The sequence below is a fragment of the Myotis myotis genome, unplaced genomic scaffold (genome assembly GCF_014108235.1).
Source record: "Myotis myotis isolate mMyoMyo1 unplaced genomic scaffold, mMyoMyo1.p scaffold_m19_p_1, whole genome shotgun sequence".
Taxonomy (NCBI): Eukaryota; Metazoa; Chordata; class Mammalia; order Chiroptera; family Vespertilionidae; genus Myotis; species Myotis myotis.
The window spans coordinates 203,269,944-203,293,061 of record NW_023416313.1 but is presented as its reverse complement, the minus strand read 5'-3'; the positions used below and the strand labels follow the sequence as shown (position 1 = coordinate 203,293,061).

General features: G+C 38.3%; 1 protein-coding gene across 4 annotated transcripts in view; it reads right to left on the bottom strand.

The window, feature by feature from the left end:
• Nucleotides 1–23,118, bottom strand: part of LIN52 (lin-52 DREAM MuvB core complex component) — a 97,686-nt gene that overhangs the window by 37,211 nt on the left and 37,357 nt on the right. Inside the window, exon 7 of one of the 4 annotated variants that reach the window (XR_004968174.1) lies at nt 21,577–22,305. The exons of 2 other annotated variants lie outside the window; for them this stretch is intronic. Coding sequence is in view for 1 of the 2 variants with exons in the window: in XM_036312853.1 (XP_036168746.1) it covers nt 22,304–22,305 (2 nt within the window). In the remaining variant the exon portion in view is untranslated. Of the gene's footprint in view, nt 1–21,576; nt 22,306–23,118 lie in introns of those variants that run through there. One more of the 4 variants, XM_036312853.1, reaches the window with a different exon arrangement.

Here is a 23,118-nt window from a genome sequence, read left to right as displayed (position 1 = left end):
ATATTTTATTGATTTTTTACAAAGAGGAAGGAAGAGAGATAGAGAGTTAGAATCGATGAGAGAGAAACATCGATCAGCTGCCTCCTGCACACTCCCTACTGGGGATGTGCCCGCAACCAAGGTACATGCCCTTGACCGGAATCGAACCTGGAACCCTTGAGTCTGCAGGCTGAGGCTCTATCCACTGAGCCAAACCGGTTAGGGCTAAAGTGATATCTTAAAAGGTCCCAAGGGCAAACAAGATAAAACAGGTGGAAAACAAGTATCTCCCAGTCCCAAATAGCACTTTTGCTTACATTCTCTATGCTGATTAAGAAAACTAATTAAAAACTACTCAAGTCAGAAACTGAGAGTCATCCGTAGTTCCTGCAACACTGCCATCTTCTAAAACTGACCTCCCTGCTTCTACCTGTCTCCCCACCTCCCCAACTCCCCAGCTGGTCATTAGCACCTATAACGTACCAGGCACTAAAAAGACAGAGAAATACAGAGAGGAGCAAGTCAACAGTTGCTGCCATCAACTGTCAGAGTGCTCTTCTTAAGAAAAGGGCAATCACTGTCATCTTCCTGCTTACTGTTCTTCAGTTGTCACCAGAGCCTTCAGGATAACACCTTGGCTCATGTGTAAACCAGGTTCCTTCTTAGCTTTCCACCCCCATCTCCTAACTACTTACTCAGAAGTTCCCCAAACACAGCATGTCTCAGGCCTTTGTCATTTACTAGTACTGTTGCTGTTTATGCTCAGACTACTACTTCTTTTTTAAAAAAAATAGATTTTATTGATTTTTTACAGAGAGGAGGGGAGAAGGATAGAGAGTTAGAAACATCGATGAAAGAGAAACATTGATCAGCTGCCTCCTGCACACTCCCCACTGGGGATGTGCCCACAACCAAGGTACATGCCCTTGACCGGAATCGAACCTGGGACCCTTCAGTCCGCAGGCCAATGCTCTATCCACTGAGCCAAACCGGTTAGAGCTCAGACTACTTCTTGACCAGTGATCTGTGGAGCAATTACCATCCTCCCACTTTCCCCCTCAACACTTGCTGCACATCTTTAAAGACGGTTTAAGATTACTTTCTCTGACTCTGACTCTAAGTACCTTTCCCTACTTCTCTCCAATAGACTGTAAGTAACCTCAGGACAACAATGTTCTTTTCTCTATAATCCGTGCTCAGCAGAATATGACTATATAAGCACTCACCTATTTATTGAATGACTCTTTTTTAAAAACCCAACTTTTCAGCTACTAATTCTTAGAAATTCTTAAACATGGGTCACTACTCTGGTACCTGAACAGAGTTTAGCCCTGGTTATGTAACTCACTTTAGAATGCTGCTTTTTTTTTTAAGTTGTTACTATCATGCATTTTTAAAAAATATATTTTTTATTGATTGTAGAGCAAGAAAGGGAGAGAGAGAGAGGGATAGAAACATTAATGATGAGATAGAATCATTGATTGGCTGCCTCCTGCGCACCCTCTACTGGGGATTGAGCCTGCAACCGGGGCATATGTCCTGACAGAACAGAACAGTGACCTCCTGGTTCATAGGTCAACGTTCAACCACTGAGCCACACCGACCAGGCTGCATGTCTTAAAAACAGTGGTTGTTAACCTTTTGGGGGTTATAGACGGGAAGACATAGCTGGTTGACTACACACAGCTATTTCCTCACTTAATCTTTGTTAACAAAACCTCTAAAAACCACATATCCAAAGAAGGTCACATTCTGAGGTACAGGGATTAGAATTCTGGTATCTTTTTTAGAGAAACAATTCAACCCATAATCGTTTTAAAAAAATATAAGAAGCCATGTATACTCTCTGGAGAAAAATATACATGCATATGTACACACATATAATTTTATTTATAATTTCAGGAGATTCACGGACTCTTAGGTTAAGAACCACAGCTACAGAATCTTCCTGAACAAGACAGAAACTTGGACATTACCCATACACCCTCAGAGAAACTTAAATCAGTAATTGCCCAAGGAGTAACATGAATTGATCCCATAAAATAAGTCATAGGCAGGAGTCTACAGAAGCTGAGCAGGGCTGTTGAGGACAGGATGTTGTAGACATTGCTCAGTCATAGGGTTGCGAGGAGTCGAAGCTGACTCAACTGCATGGCAGGTAACACACATTACACTGTAGGTTAATTCTAACGATACTGTGTTTAAATATACAAAGGCAGGAAAAGAGATATTTTATTGAATGAAGGTTATGCTAAGGTCATCAGAAAGCTTTAGGAAATGGGAGAGTTACCAAGAGAGTCTTTTCTTAAAGGGATAAACACCAATGATATTTTTTATTTTATTAAAAAATGTTAGGGATAATTTGAGAGAGATTTTTCTACCTCAGAATTTCTTATAATTAAAAGAAAATATACACTCTTCACTGAAAATTATTACTAGAAAAAAACCATTGTATTTGCATTATTCCATTAATGTTAAATAAGGTTTAAAACTTACAATAGTTAAGCCCTAGCCCAGCTGTGGGCAAACTACGGCCCGCGGGCCGTATCCGGCCCGTTTGAAATGAATAAAACTATTGAAAAAAAAGACCGTACCCTTTTATGTAATGATGTTTACTTTGAATTTATATTAGTTCACACAAACACTCCATCCATGCTTTTGTTCCGGCCCTCTGGTCCAGTTTAAGAACCCATTGTGGCCCTCGAGTCAAAAAGTTTGCCCACCCCTGCCCTAGCTGGTTTGGCTCAGTGGATAGAGTGTCAGCCTGGGGACTCAAGGGTCCCAGGTTCGATTCCAGTCAAGGGCATGTACCTTGGTTGCGGGCACATCCCCAGTGGGGGTGTGCGGGAGGCGGCTGATCGATGTTTCTAGCTCTCTATCCCTCTCCCTTCCTCTCTGTAAAAAATCAATAAAATATATTTTAAAAAAAACCAAAAACTTACAATAGTTAAAATCCAACCACTGGAACTACAGAGCCTTTAAATTCTTGCTTCCATGGCTCCAGCATTCCTGTGTTGTCAGTAAGGCTGGATGAAGCTCTGGGGCCCAGCAAAATGACAGGAAGCAAAGGATAGAGAACTGGGAGTAAAATTATAAACATCTTGGTGCAACATCAATGTAACTTTCAACATGTGAAGGATTAGAAAAATTCTTAAATTTTGTGGTATTTGGCTTTGAAAAATAGCATTCAAAATATACTAAGGCATATTTGTGAAACGTGGCAATCTGATTAAATAAGTTTGATTTCTCTTTAGAGATAATTTAAGGCAGCAGCAACGACAGGGATCGCAAACATTCTTTCCTTCCTTCTTAACATTAAAGATTACTGAAAAACAAAGTTAAATTCTAAAGTGAAGTGTCATAAGGAGAAGTCAATGAAAATTTGATCATCAAGATACCTCTGAAGTTAAAATAAAGATTTGGGAATGCCAAGTAAAATGATGCACAAAATCCTTTAATACTAAGAAGTTGTACACTTTTTTCTCCGATATGAAAAACCTCAGAGCTACAAGTATAGAACCTACACAGAGATAAAAATTGAACTCTGCCTGGGGGAATAGGTAGACACTATTCAGAGAGGGTGGGGTTTGAAATGGTCTTGAAGGATAAGTAGAAGTTTTCCAGATAAAACTGGAGAGGCTAGGTTCATGTTAAGAAGGTCCTTTGTAAAGGCCTGAGGAATTTGAATTTTAATCATGTAGGGCTCAAGGAACCAAAGAACTTTTATAGTAGGAGTATGATATGATTAGCTTTGGTTTTTTTTAATACAGATCTGTGGTAGCAGAGGACAAACTTCACCAGTGACCATGTCAACTAACAATGTCACACACCTAAAAGATGCTCAATTAATACTTGTTGATAGACTGGCCGACTGAAGCCCTTGGAAAGTGGCATCAGAACTGTAGAACTGTAGATTGACATGTAAACAAGGATTAGTCCAAAAAGCCAATACTGGGTATTGGCATAAAGATAACAGAAGTATTTAAGGCTTGACGCTTGTTTTTATTACTGCTCAAAAAGGGGTATTATGATTGTAACCAAATGATGCCAATTCTTTTTTCTACATTAATATGACTTTATATGGCTTAAAATAGGAGAACAAAGCAAATCAATAACCTCATCTAGAGGAAATAAAGCCAAGTAAAATTGCATCTATAACATCGATGTTTATTTCAGTCTGTAAGCCCTTTTCTTGCTGTACACTCTCCAATCATCCCTGAAATACAAGTGATTGGGCTCTTCTGGACCCACCAGTTAAGGGGAGGGAACATTTATCTACCGTCAATTCGTGGGACACTAATCTCCTTCCCACTTCTCTGATTACAAGCAAGCAGGATGCTAGAGGAAAGGCCTCAACAGAAGCTTTAAAAATAAATAAATAAACCCAGCCCCTTCTGCTCCAGGAATACAGAAAAGACTGGCACTAATACAAGAGAAAGTGATCGCCCAAACAAAAGCCCATCTGAAGGAGGAGCAAACCCCACAAGCTAGCCCAGCATTATTGCTAGGAAGACAGCAGACTTGTTAAAAATGTATATTTTAATTTTCTGTATTGCAACAGGCCCCAATTTGCCCAGGGATCTAGCTAAGCTGCCATTTTCTACTACGACAGAGTCTAATCTTTATTTAATGGATTTAGCATCTATCTTTACTAGAGTGGTCTCTAAGGAAAAGGGGAGGGGAGAATGAAGGGGCAGAGAAGAGATGATCAGATCCCCCTCCCCCTTTCATCCATTCGGCGCTCATGTTTGTGTTCAAAATTCAATTACCTCCTTATTGATACTTCACAGAGATATTTAAGCTGCAAACATGAAGCCCTGATTTCCCAAGGGGCCATGCCCCTCTCTATTTCACTGCTCTGCTTCCCCCTGGGTGAATTCCTGAGGCGTCCATATTAATAGGTAATCAGTCACAATTCATTTATTAAACAGCTAGCAAGGTTTATCAGCCTGCCCTGATTAGCCCGAAGAAACCACTGAATTCCTAATTTATTTATGGAAATGTAAGTGTCTTTTTGAATTCCATTCAGGAGCTGCAGGAGTGGTTGGTTTTAGCATACTGCAATCTAACAGGCAGCACAAGTAAGCAGAAGTGAGCTTTCCCGGAAGAAGGGGGCTGCTTCCCACCAGAAGGCAAAGAGCTGGGGACATGCACGGCAGAGATTCTTCGCCTGGCCACGGGATTTGGGCCCACATAATCCTTGGATTAGTACTTATTTGATTGCTTTCTGTTTACATAAAAGAGTTTGAAATGTTGTCACTAGGCAGCCATTACTATTCACTGTAACAAAAATCAATCTCAGGGATGCTGCTTTTGATTGGCAGAAAAGTGGCCCTTAATGGAGTAGAATTGAGGACCTCAGTGAGTTAAAAGACAATAATTCTTAGCAGAGTTAAAACCACCACCAGACTAGAATACAAACCAAAGCTACTAAGATAATACTTTTCAAGCATTCATCTTAGAATAGTAACTAAACCAGGTCCTGCTTTAATCTTCTACGTTTCTAGGCTGCACTGACAAAAGGACTCTGTGTATAATTTCTGCAATTTTACTCAATTAACAATTCACCCAAAATTGCCCATTACTAATTAAGAGGCCAATACAGATTAAATAAAGCTCTTAGGAGTAACATTAAAACCCATGCTAACTGCCCCAATAGATGCCATTAGAAAAGAAACTGCTTTAGGGACATTAGCAGATCATATACCCTATATTCTTGGTTTAAGCCAGAATTAGGGCTGGCTTCTTCTGAAAAACGATAAAATATAAAAAATATAAAGAATGTAGCCAAAGTTTAAATGCCAAGAAAGAATAATGTTAATGCTTTTCTTTGTGTGGGTTATCCACAGCCAATATTTTCAAATACAAATCTGCCCTCTTCATATCGGTCACTATGATCAAGGACAACCTCCCCATATAACCTAATATATGCTGTAAAAGGCAAACTATAATCATGAGAAAAACATCAAATCCCAGTTGAGGGATATTCTGTAATGTACCTGACCAGTGCTCCTTAAAACTGTCAAGGTTATCAAAAACAAAGAAAGTCTGAGATACTGTCACAGCCAAGACTACTAAATGGACCCTGGAACAGAAAAAAAAAAAAACATGAGAAAAAAAACTAAGGAAATCTAAAGTATGGAAAAAATGTAACAAAGAAGAAAAAAAAGAAGTGAAGTTCGTTAATTATAACAAATGTAGTATAATAATAATAATAGGGGAAAGTGAATGTGGATTATATGGAAATTCTCCTTCACAATTTTCCTGTATCTACAACTATTCTAAAATTTAAATTTTATTTAAGAAACATAAAGTGACAACTGACAAACTATATTAGAAGGTGGCCAAAATATGAATAAGTACTTTTTATATTTTTACAAGGGAAGGTTGAAGATTATTTTCAAAAAATCATTTTTCGTTAAAAATAATAATTTTGAAATTCTGAAAGACAATATACCTATAAATAAAAATTTTCATATACATGTTTTTACCTGACAGAAATAGCAAAAGTATATTTAGTTATTAGTATATTTAGTTATCAGTTTAAAATGTATTCTCCAGAAAATGTTATCTCCGTGCAAAATGTCATTGACTATTAAATGGGAAACCCCCTAAAGCTCACATGAGTGCACATGTGCTCACACACAAATATAAAAAAAGGAAAAAGGCAAACCAGTTGTTATATTAAAATATAACTGAGGGAGGTGTCTGTAAAGAAAATCAAAATATATTTAAACCAAATATAAATACTCTGTATACTGTGTTAATGTTATTGCTTTTCTCCTTGAGTATGGATAATCAAGAAAGGACTTATATGTGCTTTAGCTAACGATGAAACATAGGCTCAACTGTTCAAATACAGGAGCACCAACTATTCCCACTCCCAAATTAATAATTGCATGTATTAGGATTTTGTTAATAACGCTAATGTAAAACATACTAAAAAATTTTTAAGGCTCAATGTTGTTTTTGAATTGTCTAATACATAAAAATAGTGTGGCCCTGGCTTCTAAAATACTAGCTGGGGGAAAGTAAAAAAGGAAGCGCAAACATAGCAAGCACAGCATAACATACCACAAGCAACTGCTGTGGAGTTGGACAGTTTGAATTTGATTCACAGCTCTTGGGCTAGCCCAGTTCTTTGTAACTGTACAATGGGGTCAATGGTCCACTTAACTCATGCAGTTGTGAAGCTTTGGGAACTATTTAGTAAGTAGGCAGTCATTAATAATGGCTGTTGAATATATATTTATCAGTGTTTCTCAGCAGGCACCTGATGACTACAGGCAGAAAACTTGAGAAACCAAAAAGTAAATTGAACAATACAGAAACAACTAGAGTCCATCTGTTGCATTAGCATCAACATACCACCTTTAAAGACAATGCACCCACTTGATGCATTTAACAACCTATACAGAGGGGAAGGCAAAGCAGTTATTTGTCACCTACATTTCACAGATGAGAAAAAGAAAACTTAGGCAGGTTAAGTGATTTGCCTAAGATCAATCTATAATAATAAAAGCATAATGTGCTAATTAGACTGGATGTCCTTCTGGATGTCCTTCCAGATGACCTTCCGGCCGCAGAGGGCGGGGGCTGAGCCCATTGCACAAATTTCGTGCATCAGGCCTTTAGTAGTTAATAAGCAATTAGGACTTGAATGTAGCTCTTCTGTTTTCAACTGACTATAGTTTGTTCATTGGTCTCCCATTCTGCATGATGGGCATGGTTAGTCTTTTGATTGATAATTCTTTTTTTATTTTTATTTTTATTTAAAGTTTTTTTTTTTTAAATATATTTTATTGATTTTTTACAGAGAGGAAGGGAGAGAGATAGAGAGTTAGAAACATCGATGAGAAGATGGCGGCATAGGTTAACGCCGGAGTTTGCTGCTTTGAACAACTACTTCAAAAGTGAAACCAAAAAACGGAAGGGACATCACCCAGAACCACAGGAATGCTGGCTGAGTGGAAGTCCTACAACTAGGAGGAAAGAGAAACGCATACGGACACTCAGAGGAGGCGCAGTGCTGAAGTCAAATTCTGAGGTGCGGAGTGCGCGAGTGGGCTGGCGGCGGAGGGCGCGGTTGGCGTTTTCAATCGGGAGGGAGTCGCAGACTCTGAGCTCCAGATCCGGGCGAGTCTTTAGGGACCCAGACTCAAACGGGAGAAGCGGGACTGTCTGGCTTCGGTCAGAGCGAGTACAGCTTTCTCTCTGAGCTTTGCAGCGGGTGCTGGGACTCAGAGAGGCAGAGCCCCTGGGGACAGGACTGAGAGCCGCCATAACTGCTCTCTCCGGCCCACCCTGTTGATCCTGTGCGACCCGCCCCGCCCAAGCCCTGCACACAGGCATTTGCCAGATAGCCTCAGGCAAACGCCAGATTAGCACCTCCCTAGAGGACAGAAGTTCTCTCACTGCTGACACAGCTGATTCTCATAGCCACTTGGCCTGGAGGTCAAACCCTCCCTGGAATTAGCTACAACAATCAAGATTTAACTATAAGACTGCGAACAAAGACCACTAGGGGGTGCACCAAGGAAGCATAACAAAATGCGGAGACAAAGAAACAGGACAAAATTGTCAATGGAAGATATAGAGTTCAGAACCACACTTTTAAGGTCTCTCAAGAACTGTTTAGAAGCCGCCGATAAACTTAATGAGATCTACAAGAAAACTAATGAGACCCTCAATCTTATATTGGGGAACCAACTAGAAATTAAGCATACACGGACTGAAATAACGAATATTATACAGACTCCCGACAGCAGACCAGAGGAGCGCAAGAATCAAGTCAATGATTTGAAATGCGAGGAAGCAAAAAACACCCAACTGGAAAAGCAAAATGAAAAAAGAATCCAAAAATGCGAGGATAGTGTAAGGAGCCTCTGGGACAGCTTCAAGCGTACCAACATCAGAATTATAGGGGTGCCAGAAGATGAGAGAGAGCAAGATATTGAAAACCTATTTGAAGAAATAATGACAGAAAACTTCCCCCACCTGGTGAAAGAAATGGACTTACAGGTCCAAGAAGCGCGGAGAACCCCAAACAAAAGGAATCCAAAGAGGACCACACCAAGACACATCATAATTAAAATGCCAAGAGCAAAAGATAAAGAGAGAATCTTAAAAACAGCAAGAGAAAGAAACTCAGTTACCTACAAGGGAATACCCATACGACTGTCAGCTGATTTCTCAACAGAAACTTTGCAGGCCAGAAGGGAGTGGCAAGAAATATTCAAAGTGATGAATACCAAGAACCTACAACCAAGATTACTTTATCCAGCAAAGCTATCATTCAGAATTGAAGGTCAGATAAAGAGCTTCACAGATAAGGAAAAGCTAAAGGAGTTCATCACCACCAAACCAGGATTATATGAAATGCTGAAAGGTATCCTTTAAGAAGAGGAAGAGGAAGTAAAATATAAAGATACAAATTATGAACAACAAATATGCATCTATCAACAAGTGAATCTAAGAATCAAGTGAATAAATAATCTGATGAACAGAATGAACTGGTGATTATAATAGAATCAGGGACATAGAAAGGGAATGGACTGACTATTCCTGGGGGGGAAAGGGGTGTGGGAGATGCGGGAAGAGACTGGACAAAAATTGTGCACCTATGGATGAGGACAGTGGGTGGGGAGTGAGGGCGGAGGGTGGGGCGGGAACTGGGAGGAGGGGAGTTATGGGGGGGAAAAAAAGAGGAACAAATGTAATAATCTGAACAATAAAGATTTAATTAAAAAAAAATAATAAAAAAAAAGAAACATCGATGAGAGAGAAACATCGATCAGCTGCCTCCTGCACATCTCCTACTGGGGATATGCCCGCAACCCAGGTACATGCCCTTGACTGGAATCGAACCTGGGACCTTTCAGTCCGCAGGCCGATGCTCTATCCACTGAGCCAAACCGGTTTCGGCCTTTTTTTATTTTTTAATATCTTTTTATTGATTTCAGAGAGGAAGGGAGAGGGAGAGAGCGATAAAACATCAATGATGAGAGAGAATCATTGATTGGCTGCCTCTTGCATGCCCCCACTGGGGATTGAGCCTGAAACCTGGGCATGTGCCCTGACTGGGAATCGAACCGTGACCTCCTGGTTTATAGGTCATAATGCTCAACCTGAGCCATGCCAATTAGGCTGGTTGATAATTCTTAACTTCTCTGGCATATCACTCTAATTCACATCAATATCCTCTAACTAAAAGCCCTATATGCCACAAGATTTCTTAAACCCCAGTGCTTCCATCAAGCATTGCCATTTTAAGAAAATTTCATTTTTAAAAAAAGAGAGAGAGAGAGAGAGAGAGAGAGAGAGAGAGACTATTCAAATAGCACTTACTTTGTATTAAAATAACCAACAAAAATATACTGGTCAATCACTTTAATTTTTCTTTTAATTTATATTCAATCACATCCTAACCTCTGTATCAATAAATTTCACTGACATCTTTGTTCAAAGCAGTTAGTCATGATCTCAATCTTGACATATATGTATTCCTAAATACAAGACAGAAAAGAAAAAAGACTTCCCAAATCCTCTCTGAATCTTCTATCCATTAATACCCACTTAAAGCAATACTCCATTTAAAAAACTTCCTCTTGCAGGCAATCACTCTTGCAGGCCAGGGTTTTATGTGGAAAACTATGTCCTAGCTTTGTGGACTCTGATTCTTGTTGGTTCATCCAAAATAGCAGTACATGAAACAACAAATGGACAAAAAAGATTAAAATGTTCTTTCTGGTCTACTTGTCCCAGCATGTGACCCTTTATCACTCCTACCAAAAAAAAGTTGCTAAGAGTTACCCCCATGCACCTACATTTTAACTAAAAACTTTAAAGGGAATACTGCCATCTACTGAATAACAGTCATCACCAGTCTTTCTCTATTACAGTGCTACCTCATTTAATGACTCTCCGGGAACAAAAATTTTAATGCTAAGGATGTTTATGTTAAAAGCAAACTTTTAAGGCCCAAAAAGTTGTATATATTCTCAGCCACCCATGATAAAAATACCCCAGAAAACAATTCCTATTGTTCTTATCCAATTCTATAAGGTCTGCTCTAAGTAATATTTTGAAATCTGGGGAGTTGGTTCCCTTCCTCTTCAACATCCTCTTTCCTAACTGGCTGGAAAACTAATGCTTGATAACCTTCTTTCACGAGCTTCCCAAGTCAAAGCAGAAAGGCTAGAGAGCTCTCATTTCCACTTAAGGACAGACTAGCTATTAGACTTCAAGGTGAATTTGTTTCATTTCTTATCTCAGCCACTATTTGCCTTTAAAAATATTTTTTCCAGTTAACTTTTTAAAGCATAATATACACACAGAAAAATGCACACATCATAAATATACGTGAGGAATTTCACAAAGCTAACACATCTGTGTAACAACCACATACATCTATACAGAGAACCATTACCAGCACCCCAGAAGCCTCCCTCCTCATACCCTCTCCCAGCCACCATCATACCCCCCAATGCAGCTGTTTTTATTTATATCACCATAGATTAGCTTTGCTTGTTTTGAGCTTTATATAAATGATACTGTATAATATGTGCTCCTTTGTGTCTAGCTTCATTTACTCAATGTTATGCCCCTGACACCCATTATTATTGTTGCATGTAGCAATAGTTTGCTGATTTTCATGGCTATATAATATTCTACTTATGAATTTATCATAATTTATTTATTCAGCAGAAGAACTTTTGCAGTTTTGACATACAAATGTTTGCATTTCTATATCTATATAGCACTGGAATTAAATTATTGGATCATAGGGTATATGACCCAATATTGCCTTAGTAGATATTGCCTAACAGTTTTCCAAAATAGTTGTACCAATAATCATTTGCCATTTGAAGTCTCATATTTCTCAGCAAAGGGCAAATCTTTCCATTGTAAACTGTTCCTATTTAGAAGAATTTGAGACACTTGGAAGCAGGTAATAAGTACTTAGGGGAAGAGAGGTCACAGTTGTTGAGATCATAACATGAGACTTTAAAAAAAAAAAAGACCTTCCCAGACTCTCAGCACCCCTTTGAGGACTATGACCTAGAGTCCAGGGGTTGCTAGAAGCCTATGTTGAGAACAAAAGAATCTGTACCCCATGTCACTGCACCCTAATAATAACTTACCAGTATGTTTCTTCTATCCAGGTTCTCCCAAACACTCTCTAAACCCTAATCAATACCTCTAACTCCCAGTAAAGATACTGTAGGTTTTTAGCTTTTTTTTTTTTTTTAATATTTTTATTGATTTGAGAGAGAAAGGGGGCGGGGGGGGGGGAGAAAGAGAAACATGGATGTGAGAATAGAACATCGATTGGCTGCCTCCTACATGCCCCCCATTGGGGATTGAGCCCGCAACCCCCGCATGTGCCCTGACCAGGAATCCAATCCAACCAGCAACCTTTCTGGTGTATAAGAAGACGCTGGCCAGAGTGATATTGTATTTTTTTGGTTTGTTTTGTGGTGGTTGTTTTTTTTTTTGGCACAATCTAGGTTGTTTCTTTTAGAACTCAGAAGCATATTTATTTATTGTTAATCCTCTCCTGAGGATATTTTTTCTATTGATTTTTAGACACAGTAGAGACACAGAGAAAGATCAATGTGAGAGAGACCCATTGATTGGTTGCCTCCCACACGTGCCCTGATTGGGGCCGGAGATCAAGCCTACAGTTGAGGTGTATGTACTCTCAACTGGAATCAAACCCGGGATTTTTCTTAAATCCTAAGAAAGAGAGTTGCACCCTTCAGTCCGTGGGTGATGCTCTAACCCCTGAGCAACTGGCTATGGCTCAAAGGCATTTTTATACCATAACTCCCTTCCTATCTGATTATATGGAATGTACTTTGAAGTAAAAAGGTTTCTGAAAAACAAGAATATTACTAAAATTAAATTGGAATTAAATGGGAACCCCTCCTCCAAGATTTCTACTATTCATAATGACAAGGACTCGTCAATAAGATGCGAATACCATTCCTAACTTCATTCATGTACTGATCAGGCTTGGTGCAGTCTTATCTCATCATGATGGCTCAACTTAAAGGCAAAAAGGAGACAGCTGCCAGAATATTTTAATACCTATGAATTTAGAGAATTGCTCTACGTCAGTCTAATCATATTGTAGAGTTATAAAAATATCTGCTACCAAAGTGGTGCTGTAAGTATGTGTCCTTATGTGCCTGAGGGTAATAAAACACTGCACAGCCCTGGGTCAAAGTCTGCTAAGCCAGAACTGATATACATCGGTGCTGCTGTGAATTTAAAAAACTGTTCTGGCTAATCCTTTTTATTTTTTAAAAGAATTCTTGTTTATTTAAATAAGAATTAGCTGCAATAGTAACCAACTGCTTCAGTGCTTCAGCATGAGTTGTGCCTAATGAAAATTCAGAAATCATCACTGCATGTCATAAGGAGGTTAACATTTAGCATGTAGAAGACTGGAAATAAATCAATATATATATTTAAATTAAGGGTCTTGAGACTTTGATGGGAATAAATCTATTCAGAATAGAAAACAGAAAGAACCAACTTCATTCATTGTCAAGGTGCAGGTCAAACTCAGCCCAAGCTAGACGTGTTTGATTGTGGTTACTTTCTCATCTTTTTGTTTCCACTTACAGGCTTAGCAGGGTGGCTAAGGAGGCCAGATTATGATGTAAGGTTAGTTTGCCTTTCTAACTACTTAATTACTGGTCCATATGTGGACAAAGACAAACAAATGATGCCTTTTACTGAACTAGCAAACTCAGCAGCCAACAAGGGAAATGGATGAGGAAAAAAAGGATTTTTACAGGTTAATAAAAAAGAAACTACCACATGGAGTGTTACATTTTACATGGAATCACACTGAGGAGGAAATTAATTTGCCAACGATCATATATCGGATTTATTTCTTTCATTCCAGTTTAAATATCACATTTTTAGACTCTACCCATCCACATTCAGCCCACTGTAATATCTCATTTCTGAACTCCTATGATACTCAAGTGGCACTTAGGACATGCTCCCTTGTTCTGTGATCTTTTTACACATTTGCTTTGTCACCCAAATCAGATTATAAGTGCCTTGTGAGGAGTTGATGTATTTTTGACAGTAAGGGTTTAGTTCTTCATAGTAGGCAATTGTTCTTCATAGTAGGCAATAAAGAAATGTTTATTTATTATGATAATATTTAAATCCTAAGAAAGAGAGTTGCACCCTTGGTAGGGTCAGATGTTAAAATAAGTACCAAGGATGATCAGATAGTTTCTACTTTGGGAGAGAATAAAAGAATAAGGAGAGGTAGAAAGTATTCATTCATGAATTGAAGGAAGTGGAATACAAAATCAGGCCTTCAGTTAGGAACAGGCCTACAACGTACTGCTTCAGATTTTGGGGGCTTCCTGGTTTCATTTCTTTGTTTTCTTCTTTTTCTCGTATAATTTACTTATAGAGCTTATGGAGTTTAAGGTCAAACTGACTTAATTTACTTTGTAAATAATGCAGACTTTACATAAAAAAATTAAGTATGCTCTACTAATCTGAGAACCACAGGACAAACACTGATAGACCAATAAAAAAAAAATCTTGAATATCGGGCAATGTTTTCTGGGCTGATTTCATAAATACTTTATGCCAGAGTGGACAAATATCTAATTTCTCAAAAGCTTAAATTTCAGGTTCTTCCCATTATGGACAATGTGTAAGGCCTTCCTTAATGACTATAATTTCCAACTCTAAGTCTCGAGGTGATGTTCTTTCCCTTAATGCTTTTGATTTTTCAATTGAGGTGTAAAACACAAGCTCAAGGCATATGTCTTTATTATACTTTAACTGGCATCATACAATGACATGGACAAAGATTTCAAACTTGGTAAGAGCCTGCTTAGAGAGGCATATCCTTGGTTATATAGGAAATACTATGGAATCTCTTACTGGATATCAAGTGATCTAAAAGGGTAGATGCTTGCTGGCATGCCTTAAAGAAGAGGCAGTGTATCACTTCAAGGAGAGAATTTTCACAGACAATGAAGAGGAGTGAACAATTAATACTGGTGAGGCAAGTGGGTGGCAAAGGTTTGGAGGATATATATAAAAGTGACATGGAAGAGCCGAAACTGGTTTGGCTCAGTGGATAGAGCGTCGGCCTGCGGACTGAAAGGTCCCAGGTTCGATTCCGGTCAAGGGCATGTACCTGGGTTGCTGGCATATCCCCAGTAGGAGATGTGCAGGAGGCAGCTGATCGATGTTTCTCTCTCATCGATGTTTCTAACTCTCTATCTCTCTCCCTTCCTCTCTGTAAAAAATCAATAAAAAAAAATTAAAAAAAAGTGACATGGAAGAACTGAAAGAGCAAGAAGACTTAGGGATGGTTTGGCAAAGAATGGCAAAGAGGATGACAGTAAAGAACCATAAGGAATTTGGGGGGGTGGGGTGGTTCATAAATTTTTTCAAAGTTCTAACATGGGAAACTGCTAATTGACACTACAACCAGTTATGATCAATGAATAGAGCTTTAAGTAATAAAATTTGTACCAGGGAATAAAAGAAAAACAGCTACCATTCATCGTGTTCTTTAGAAAGAAGGTATCACTTCATGAAGGTTCCTTCTCAGAATACTATTTTACAATTATTTCCCTTACCTCTTCTACCATTTGCCTTTTTTTCTCTAAGGATAATGTTAAAATGTGACTTTTTTTGTGGTTCAGTACATTTCATGATCTTACCACACAGTCCATAATAATCTGGCATCGCTATCTTGAACTGAAGTTTCAGACAAATCAAGCTAATGCTTCTACTAACTTAATATATTGGAGTATAACATTTATTTTAGTGGGAGAATCACTTTAATTACTTCTACTTAGGGAATAATTTACATAAAAACCCAAAGGGGTAACTTAATTCTTTTCAACCATACCTTACTGCATTTTATAACAAAAATTATATGCTATGGGTTATCACAAACGTGGGAATTCACAACATTCCCTCACGAATGTCAAGGTCTAAGCTTGAAAGCAAGAAGTTGAGTCTCTAATTTACCACAGAAATGCCAGATGCTCATTTTATAGGCAGATTTCATAAGCCTAACATTTAATGAGAAATTGTTAGAGCTACATTTGGCAAGAGAAGAATATCTCTCAGATGTTGAGAATACCCGCAGAAGAATCTTTTTGCTGCATTCTTTCTGGAGAGATTGACTAAAATCATTTGGCAGTTAAAAATAATTTGAAGTTAAAAACTTTCATGGTAAATTCTTTGTTGAAAGATCAAGTGCATCTGCTGAAATGTATTTATTTCATTTCAGTGTAAGATGGGAGAAAATAGTACTTAAAAGACAGAAAATAGTGTACAAAATCAGAATGATGTTCTGTTAGACTGCAGGCATTACTTACAAAGCTGCTGCAAGTTAATCATTTATACTACAAAGAATTTTACCTATTTCAAAGCTCATCCCACTTGTGCTAGCTCCAGGGAACTGATCTGTGTAAGCTCTGGACTCATTCCAGATTCTACCTATAGTAAGAAACTTTGCTCCGGCCAGCATAGCTCAGTGTTTGAACGTTGGTCCATGAACCAGGAGGTTATGGCTCTATTCCTGGTCAGAGCACATGCCCGGGTTATGGGCTCAATTCCCGGTAGGGGGCATGTAGGAGGCAGCTGATCCATGTTTCTTTCTCATCAGTGTTTCTATCTCTCTATCCCTCTCCTTTCCTCTCTATAAAATCAATAAAAATATTTTTTAAAAAGAAAATTTGATCCTAAATTTACCTAATTTGCTTAATAGATTCATAATCTTCTGATGGCTTAAGAAAAAACCCCTAACCTAACTTGATCAGAAAGTCAAAATGTCATCAAGAAAAACAGGCATAGGTCCAAAGGTTGGCAAGTTTTTCCTGTTAAGTGCCAGATAGTAAATATGTTGAGCTTTGCAGGCCATACTTAGTCTCTTGTCTCATACACTTCTGTTTTTTTTGTTTTATTTTACAACCCTTTAAAAATGTAAAAACCATTCTTAACTCCTGGGAACACAGAAACAGGCTGTGGGCCATAGTTTGCCAACCTTAGTTTAGAGAAGTGCTGCACAGTGGAAATGTTCTCTTTGTGCTACCCAATATGGTAGCCACTAGCCACATATGGCTATTGAGCATTTGCTAGTGCAACTAAGGAATTAAACTTTTTATTTTATTTAATTTTAATTAACTTTAAACAGCCACATGCGGCTAGTGACTATGGTTTTGAACAGCACAGATCTGGAGGATAGCCCACAAGACTCCCTGAAATCTCTGTACACCGTAAATCCCGTTTAAAGAGTAATTGTTATTAATAATAACGTCCAATTATTAAGTTAAGCATTGTGCATCAATTCAAATGAGTAACATCAAGGAGAGGAAAAATATCATATAAGAAATCTAAAACAAACTAGTTGGAATTTTATAATTTATTAGTATGACATCTTTTAATAATATTTAGGCAAATCGGAACCCTGAAGTGCGGAGAAAATGAGTCTAAAGGGCTTTGAATTTAAAAAGATATACAATGTTCCATTTTTTTGTTAATCCTCAACTGAAGACATTTTTCATTGCTTTTTAGAAAGAGTGGAAGGGAGGGGGAGAGACGGAGAGGAACATCAATGTGAGAGAGACACATCAATTGGTTGCCTCCCACATGCACCCTGACCAGGTGCCAGGATCAAGGCTGCAAGCTATGTATGTGCCCTTGACCGGAATCTAATCCAGAACCCTTCAGTCCACAGGCTGACTCTCTAACCACTGAGCAAACAAACAGGGTAGGGCACAATGTTTCTATTTTTAATAGAAGTGAAAATTTCTATCACTCAGTTTGCATGGATTCTATTGAAGACAATGCAACTAAAATTAGGTTTCTGTTTGCCTGCGAAGACAATTGATTTCTTCCATCACTGACCTGAACTGCTCCTAGAAAATTGCTTTGCTTCATTCATCACACTGCCACTCCCAGCAAGGCCCCTCAAGTTCATGAGACACAAACTTGCTTTGTTAGCCAAGCTGTTACACAGGAAACCTAAGTCCTCATTTCCACCTGCTGACAAATCATTTCCCACGTCCATTAACGCATTCACTTAATTCTTGGAGCTTCTGAAGTAGAAAATTAGGGGGAAAACACTCACTCAACATTGAAGGAAGCATGCAGTCGATGCCTTTAACATTCATTAAAGGCTATTTGTTTTCCCCTTAATTATCTGGGACAGAATACTTTTCATTTAAATAAGCAAAAAATTTAAATACACAGCAGGATGCATAAGACTACACATATGTATATTGATAGTTTATGACAAAACTCACACCATCCCCAAACCCAAAGTTTCACCTTCATTATTTCCTATTTTAAAGCAGTCCTGGAAGAAAAGGAAAATTACTTCATGTAAAATCATAGGTGAACCACAGAACACAAATCAATGAATTGTAACCAGTTAGTATCATAAGTATTCACTCATAAGGTTTAAGTCAAACTACCTACTAAGAATCTATAATTAATACATCCAGTGAAAGTCTATGCAGCAACTGGGAAATGAGGTAGATCTATATGCACTGCTGTGGAAAGATATATTGTTGGCTGAAAAAACAAAAGTTACAAAACAGTACATATATTATAATCTCATCTGTATGTGGTAACATACATAAACTTGATTATGCACAGAAAATGTTTGGAAGTGTTTTGTGGATAAAGTGTTGGTGATGATTACCTCTGATACATTCAGCAGGTAAGGTTTTTACTTTTCACTTTATAGCCTTCTACACTATTGAAAAATTTTTTTTTAAATCAAGAGGTTGTATTACTTATATAAATTTAAAATGTTCCTTCAAAAGCCTAGAGAGATCTCTGTAGTGGTACCCCAAGAGACTAAAATGTGATGGCCCTTCTTTATTGTTGCATCTCCCTTTCCCTCTCTCCCTTTCAAATCAATAAAATAAAAATCAATCAATCAATAAATAAAAGAAAAAGTCAGAGCTGTTCCCTTTCTACTTAAAGCCACTATAATGGCTCTAAAACGGTTTCTCTCAATGAAATTCTATAGCACAGAGGAGAGAAAAGAGCCACACAATAGTATTACAAAACAAAAAAATAATAAGGCACACTTCAAATAGGGCTTTGGGAGGACAAGACAATCCACAAGTGCCAACCAGCTCCAGAGCTATAAATCTCCCAAGAGAGCCATCACATTTCAATTACCATCACTAACATTACTTATTATTTGGCCTGCTCCAGTCCCTAAGGCAGGCAGCTAGTGATGACAATACCCAGCCTCTTCTTGTAAAAACAATTCATTAGGCAAAGCAGAACAGCTGGGGCAGCCACGTGCGAGTTCTTAAAGCACCGCCCCACTGAGACCTCTGGCCCAGATTTCCCTCTTGGTGAGGGACAGCCACCACCCCTCTGACAGCTGTAGAGTCCTCCAGGGACACTTCAGGTTTAATCAGTACTTCCTGAGCTGGAGAGGGCCATTTGATTTCTAACATAAACTAATGGCACTTCTGCTTTCAGTAGGTTACACTAGACATCAGATAAGAGGCTTTAGGGCATTTTTATCTTGTTCAAATGCTCCAGAGCTAATGAGGCAGCAAACGATACTGTCATAGAGCCCCAGTATAGCTATATTATCCAATAAACAGACTCTTTCCAAGACAGGTTTAAATGGATCGAAGAGGTAGAGAAGGCTAGCTTAATAATGATCCTATTGAGAGGATGAGAATCCAGTCACCATAAGTAGGGTAAAATCGTGCATATTCTGCTGCAAAGTGCTACTTTGTAAGGGGTTGTCTTTAAATCCTAAGAGTAAAATGCTGATTTTTAGCAGCATAAACCTAGTAGATTTATGTAAGCTAAGTTTTCAAAAAATGCTTCTAAATGAATCTACTTATTTCCATGTATTTTGTTGAAAAGTATTTTTAGGAGTTAGATTTTTTAAAGTAGCAATAAAGCCATTATAAAAACAGCTTATTAATTATACACTATATATTAATTATATTAATAATTATAATAAATATAATAGTTTTTTAACTAGCCAAATATATTTGTAAAAATATATTTGTATTGATTTCAGAGAGGAAGAGAGAAGGAGAGATAGAAACATCAATGATGAGAGAGAATCAGTGATTGGCTGCCTCCTGCATGGTCCCTCACTAGGGATGGAGCTTGAAACCTGGGCATGTGCCCTGATCGGGAATCCAACCATGACCTCCTGGTTCATAGGTCAACACTCAACCACTGAGCCACATTGGCCGGGAGTTAATTAGCCTTTTTTTTTTTAAAATATATTTTATTGATTTTATACAGAGAGGAAGGGAGAGAGATAGAGAGTTAGAAACATCGATCAGCCGCCTCCTGAACATCTCCTACTGGGGATGTGCCCGCAACCCAGGTACATGCCCTTGACCGGAATCGAACCCGGGACCTTTCAGTCCGCAGGCCGACGCTCTATCCACTGAGCCAAACCGGTTTCGGCAATTAGCCATTTTTAACTAGCAACTTTTGCTATGCTAAACAGTACAGTTTGCCTGTAACTTCTTTTGTATGTGTGCTTTGTTTTTGACTTTTGCCTTTAACTCTTTTTTTTGTCTTTAACTTCTAAATATTACCAGCGCCCATATCACACAATATAGGACAGTGATGGTGAACCTATGACATGCGTGTCAGAGGTGACACACGAACTCATTTTTTTGGTTGATCTTTCTTTGTTAAATGGCATTTAAACATATAAAATAAATATCAAAATATAAATCTTTGTTTTACTATGGTTGCAAATATCAAAAAATTTCTATATGTGACATGGCACCAGAGTTAAGTTAGGGTTTTTCAAAATGCTGACACGCCGAGCTCAAAAGGTTCGCCATCACTGATATAGGACCTCAGAATTAATCCAATAATCCAATTATTCATTCATTAATGCCAACAGTCTATTATAATCAAGGCTTTGTGAGACACAGTGAAAATAAAAATCAGCCCTTGGATCACTTGTCAGGCTAACCACATAACAGATAATTTTACTTAAATAATCTTTTTTTTTTCTAATCTGTTTTGGTAAATATATGGAAATCAGAGAACCAACTGTTTCTCTTCTCTATAACTAGAAATATCTATAGCAGGTTCTTCTCAGAAGTAAATACAAATATTAATAAGCTGACCATTAAAAGTGGTCAATATTAAAAGCTGACCATTTCTTGGGTGATTTGCCTCCCTAAAGATTAAAAAGAGCTAATATGGCCCTAGCCCATTTGGCTCAGTGGATAGAGCATTGGCCTGAGGACTGAAAGGTCCCAGGTTCGATTCTGGTCAAGGGCACATGCCAGGGTTGCAGGCTTGATCTCCAGTGTGGGGCTTGCAGGAGGCAGCCGATCAATGATTCGCTTTCATCATTGATGTTTCTATCTCCCTCTCCCTCTCTCTTCCTCTCTGAAATCAATAAAAATATTAAAATAAAATAAAATAAAAAGAGCTAATATGTTCTAATGTTTACTTCTTTTGAAAAACAGCAAAATAAATAAGTAAATAGACAAACAAACAAACAAATAAATAAATATTCTGCAAGATCTCTAAAAGGACTTGTTGGGCATTCACTTATTTATGAAGTACCAGACATAAGAATCAATCTGTAACCATTTTTTTATAGTTCACTCAAGATAATCAACAAATTATAAGAAGTCCAATTCAAAGATTAATATCCATACACACATCTCTAAAATCACTGATCTGAGCCTTCTCAACATAACCATCACCTCACATTCTTCTGCTTCTACTAATCCATCACTGCTCATGCACATATTCTTGTTCCCTGTGGCAGAGGATGGTGTTTGCTATCTCAATACTCTCTCCTTCTTCCTTATTAACAAAACAACAATTTAAAAAAAGTTTTAATCCTCACCTGAGAATATGTTTATTCATTTACAGAGGGGAAGGGAGAAACATTGATCATTTGCCTCCTGCATGTTCCCTATTGGAGACTGAGTCCACAACTCCCCGCATGTGCCTTAACCAGGAATTGAACCAGCAATCCTTCACTCGGTGCACAGGATGATGCCCAACCGAACTGCACCGACCAGGACCAACACAATTTTTATCAAGCAAAATTACAGCCCAGAATAAAAGATTAGTCTTTTGCAGCTAGGTTGGTCCAGATAACCACATTCTCTGCGACTTCCAGTAGACTGCTTAAAAGGAAAGGAGTCAGCTCTGTGGGCACACCATTTTTGCTCTTTTCCCTTCCAACCTTCTTCTGGTCAACAACCCAGGCTTGATGGCTAGAGCTCTAGCAGTCTTCTTGGACAATGAGGTATCCTTTAGGATGGAAGCCATGCTCTAAGAAAAGTAGAATGCAAAGAAAGAGGCCTTAGTCCTTGATAACACTGTGGAGCTGCCTTACCAGGCTGAGCCTGTCTAACCCCAGCTTTCATTTTTGTGGGGAAAAAGGAAATTTTACCTTGTGTAAGTCACAATTATTTTGAATGTCTTTTTATATGTAGTTGAACTCATTCTACCTAATATACCTAATATTCACAAGCTTTTAGTATATAACCCTGATAGTTTAAAATGTTCATTTCAGAGATGCCTTAACAATACTTTCGCAAACAAAACTGAAGTTTTATAATGCATACTCCACTTCTACCCTAAATGTATTCTGAGTTACAGGGGCTTAAAATCTTGAAATAATTTTGAATCTTGTGCCTCTCTAGTCTGTTATAATTTCATATTTATTTCCCCCTCTAAACATCCCCTCCTTGCATTCACACTGTCCTATCTAGAACAAGCAGTCATTGCATTCTTGGCCAGCACCAGCTTCCTAGGTAGTCTCTAGGACCTATCACCGTACCCTTCAATTCTCTCTGGGGACTGCTATCAAGGCGTATGAAAATAATTCCTCTCGTTCTTCAGGCTTTCCATAATCTAGCTCCTCCTTTTCCAACTTTTATTTTATTTTATTTTATTTTTTAATATATTTTATTGATTTTTTACAGAGAGGAAAGGAGAGAGATAGAGAGTTAGAAACATCGATGAGAGAGAAACATCGATCAGCTGCCTCCTGCACATCTCCTACTGGGGATGTGCCCGCAACCCAGGTACATGCCCTTGACCGGAATCGAACCTGGGACCTTTCAGTCCGCAGGCCGACGC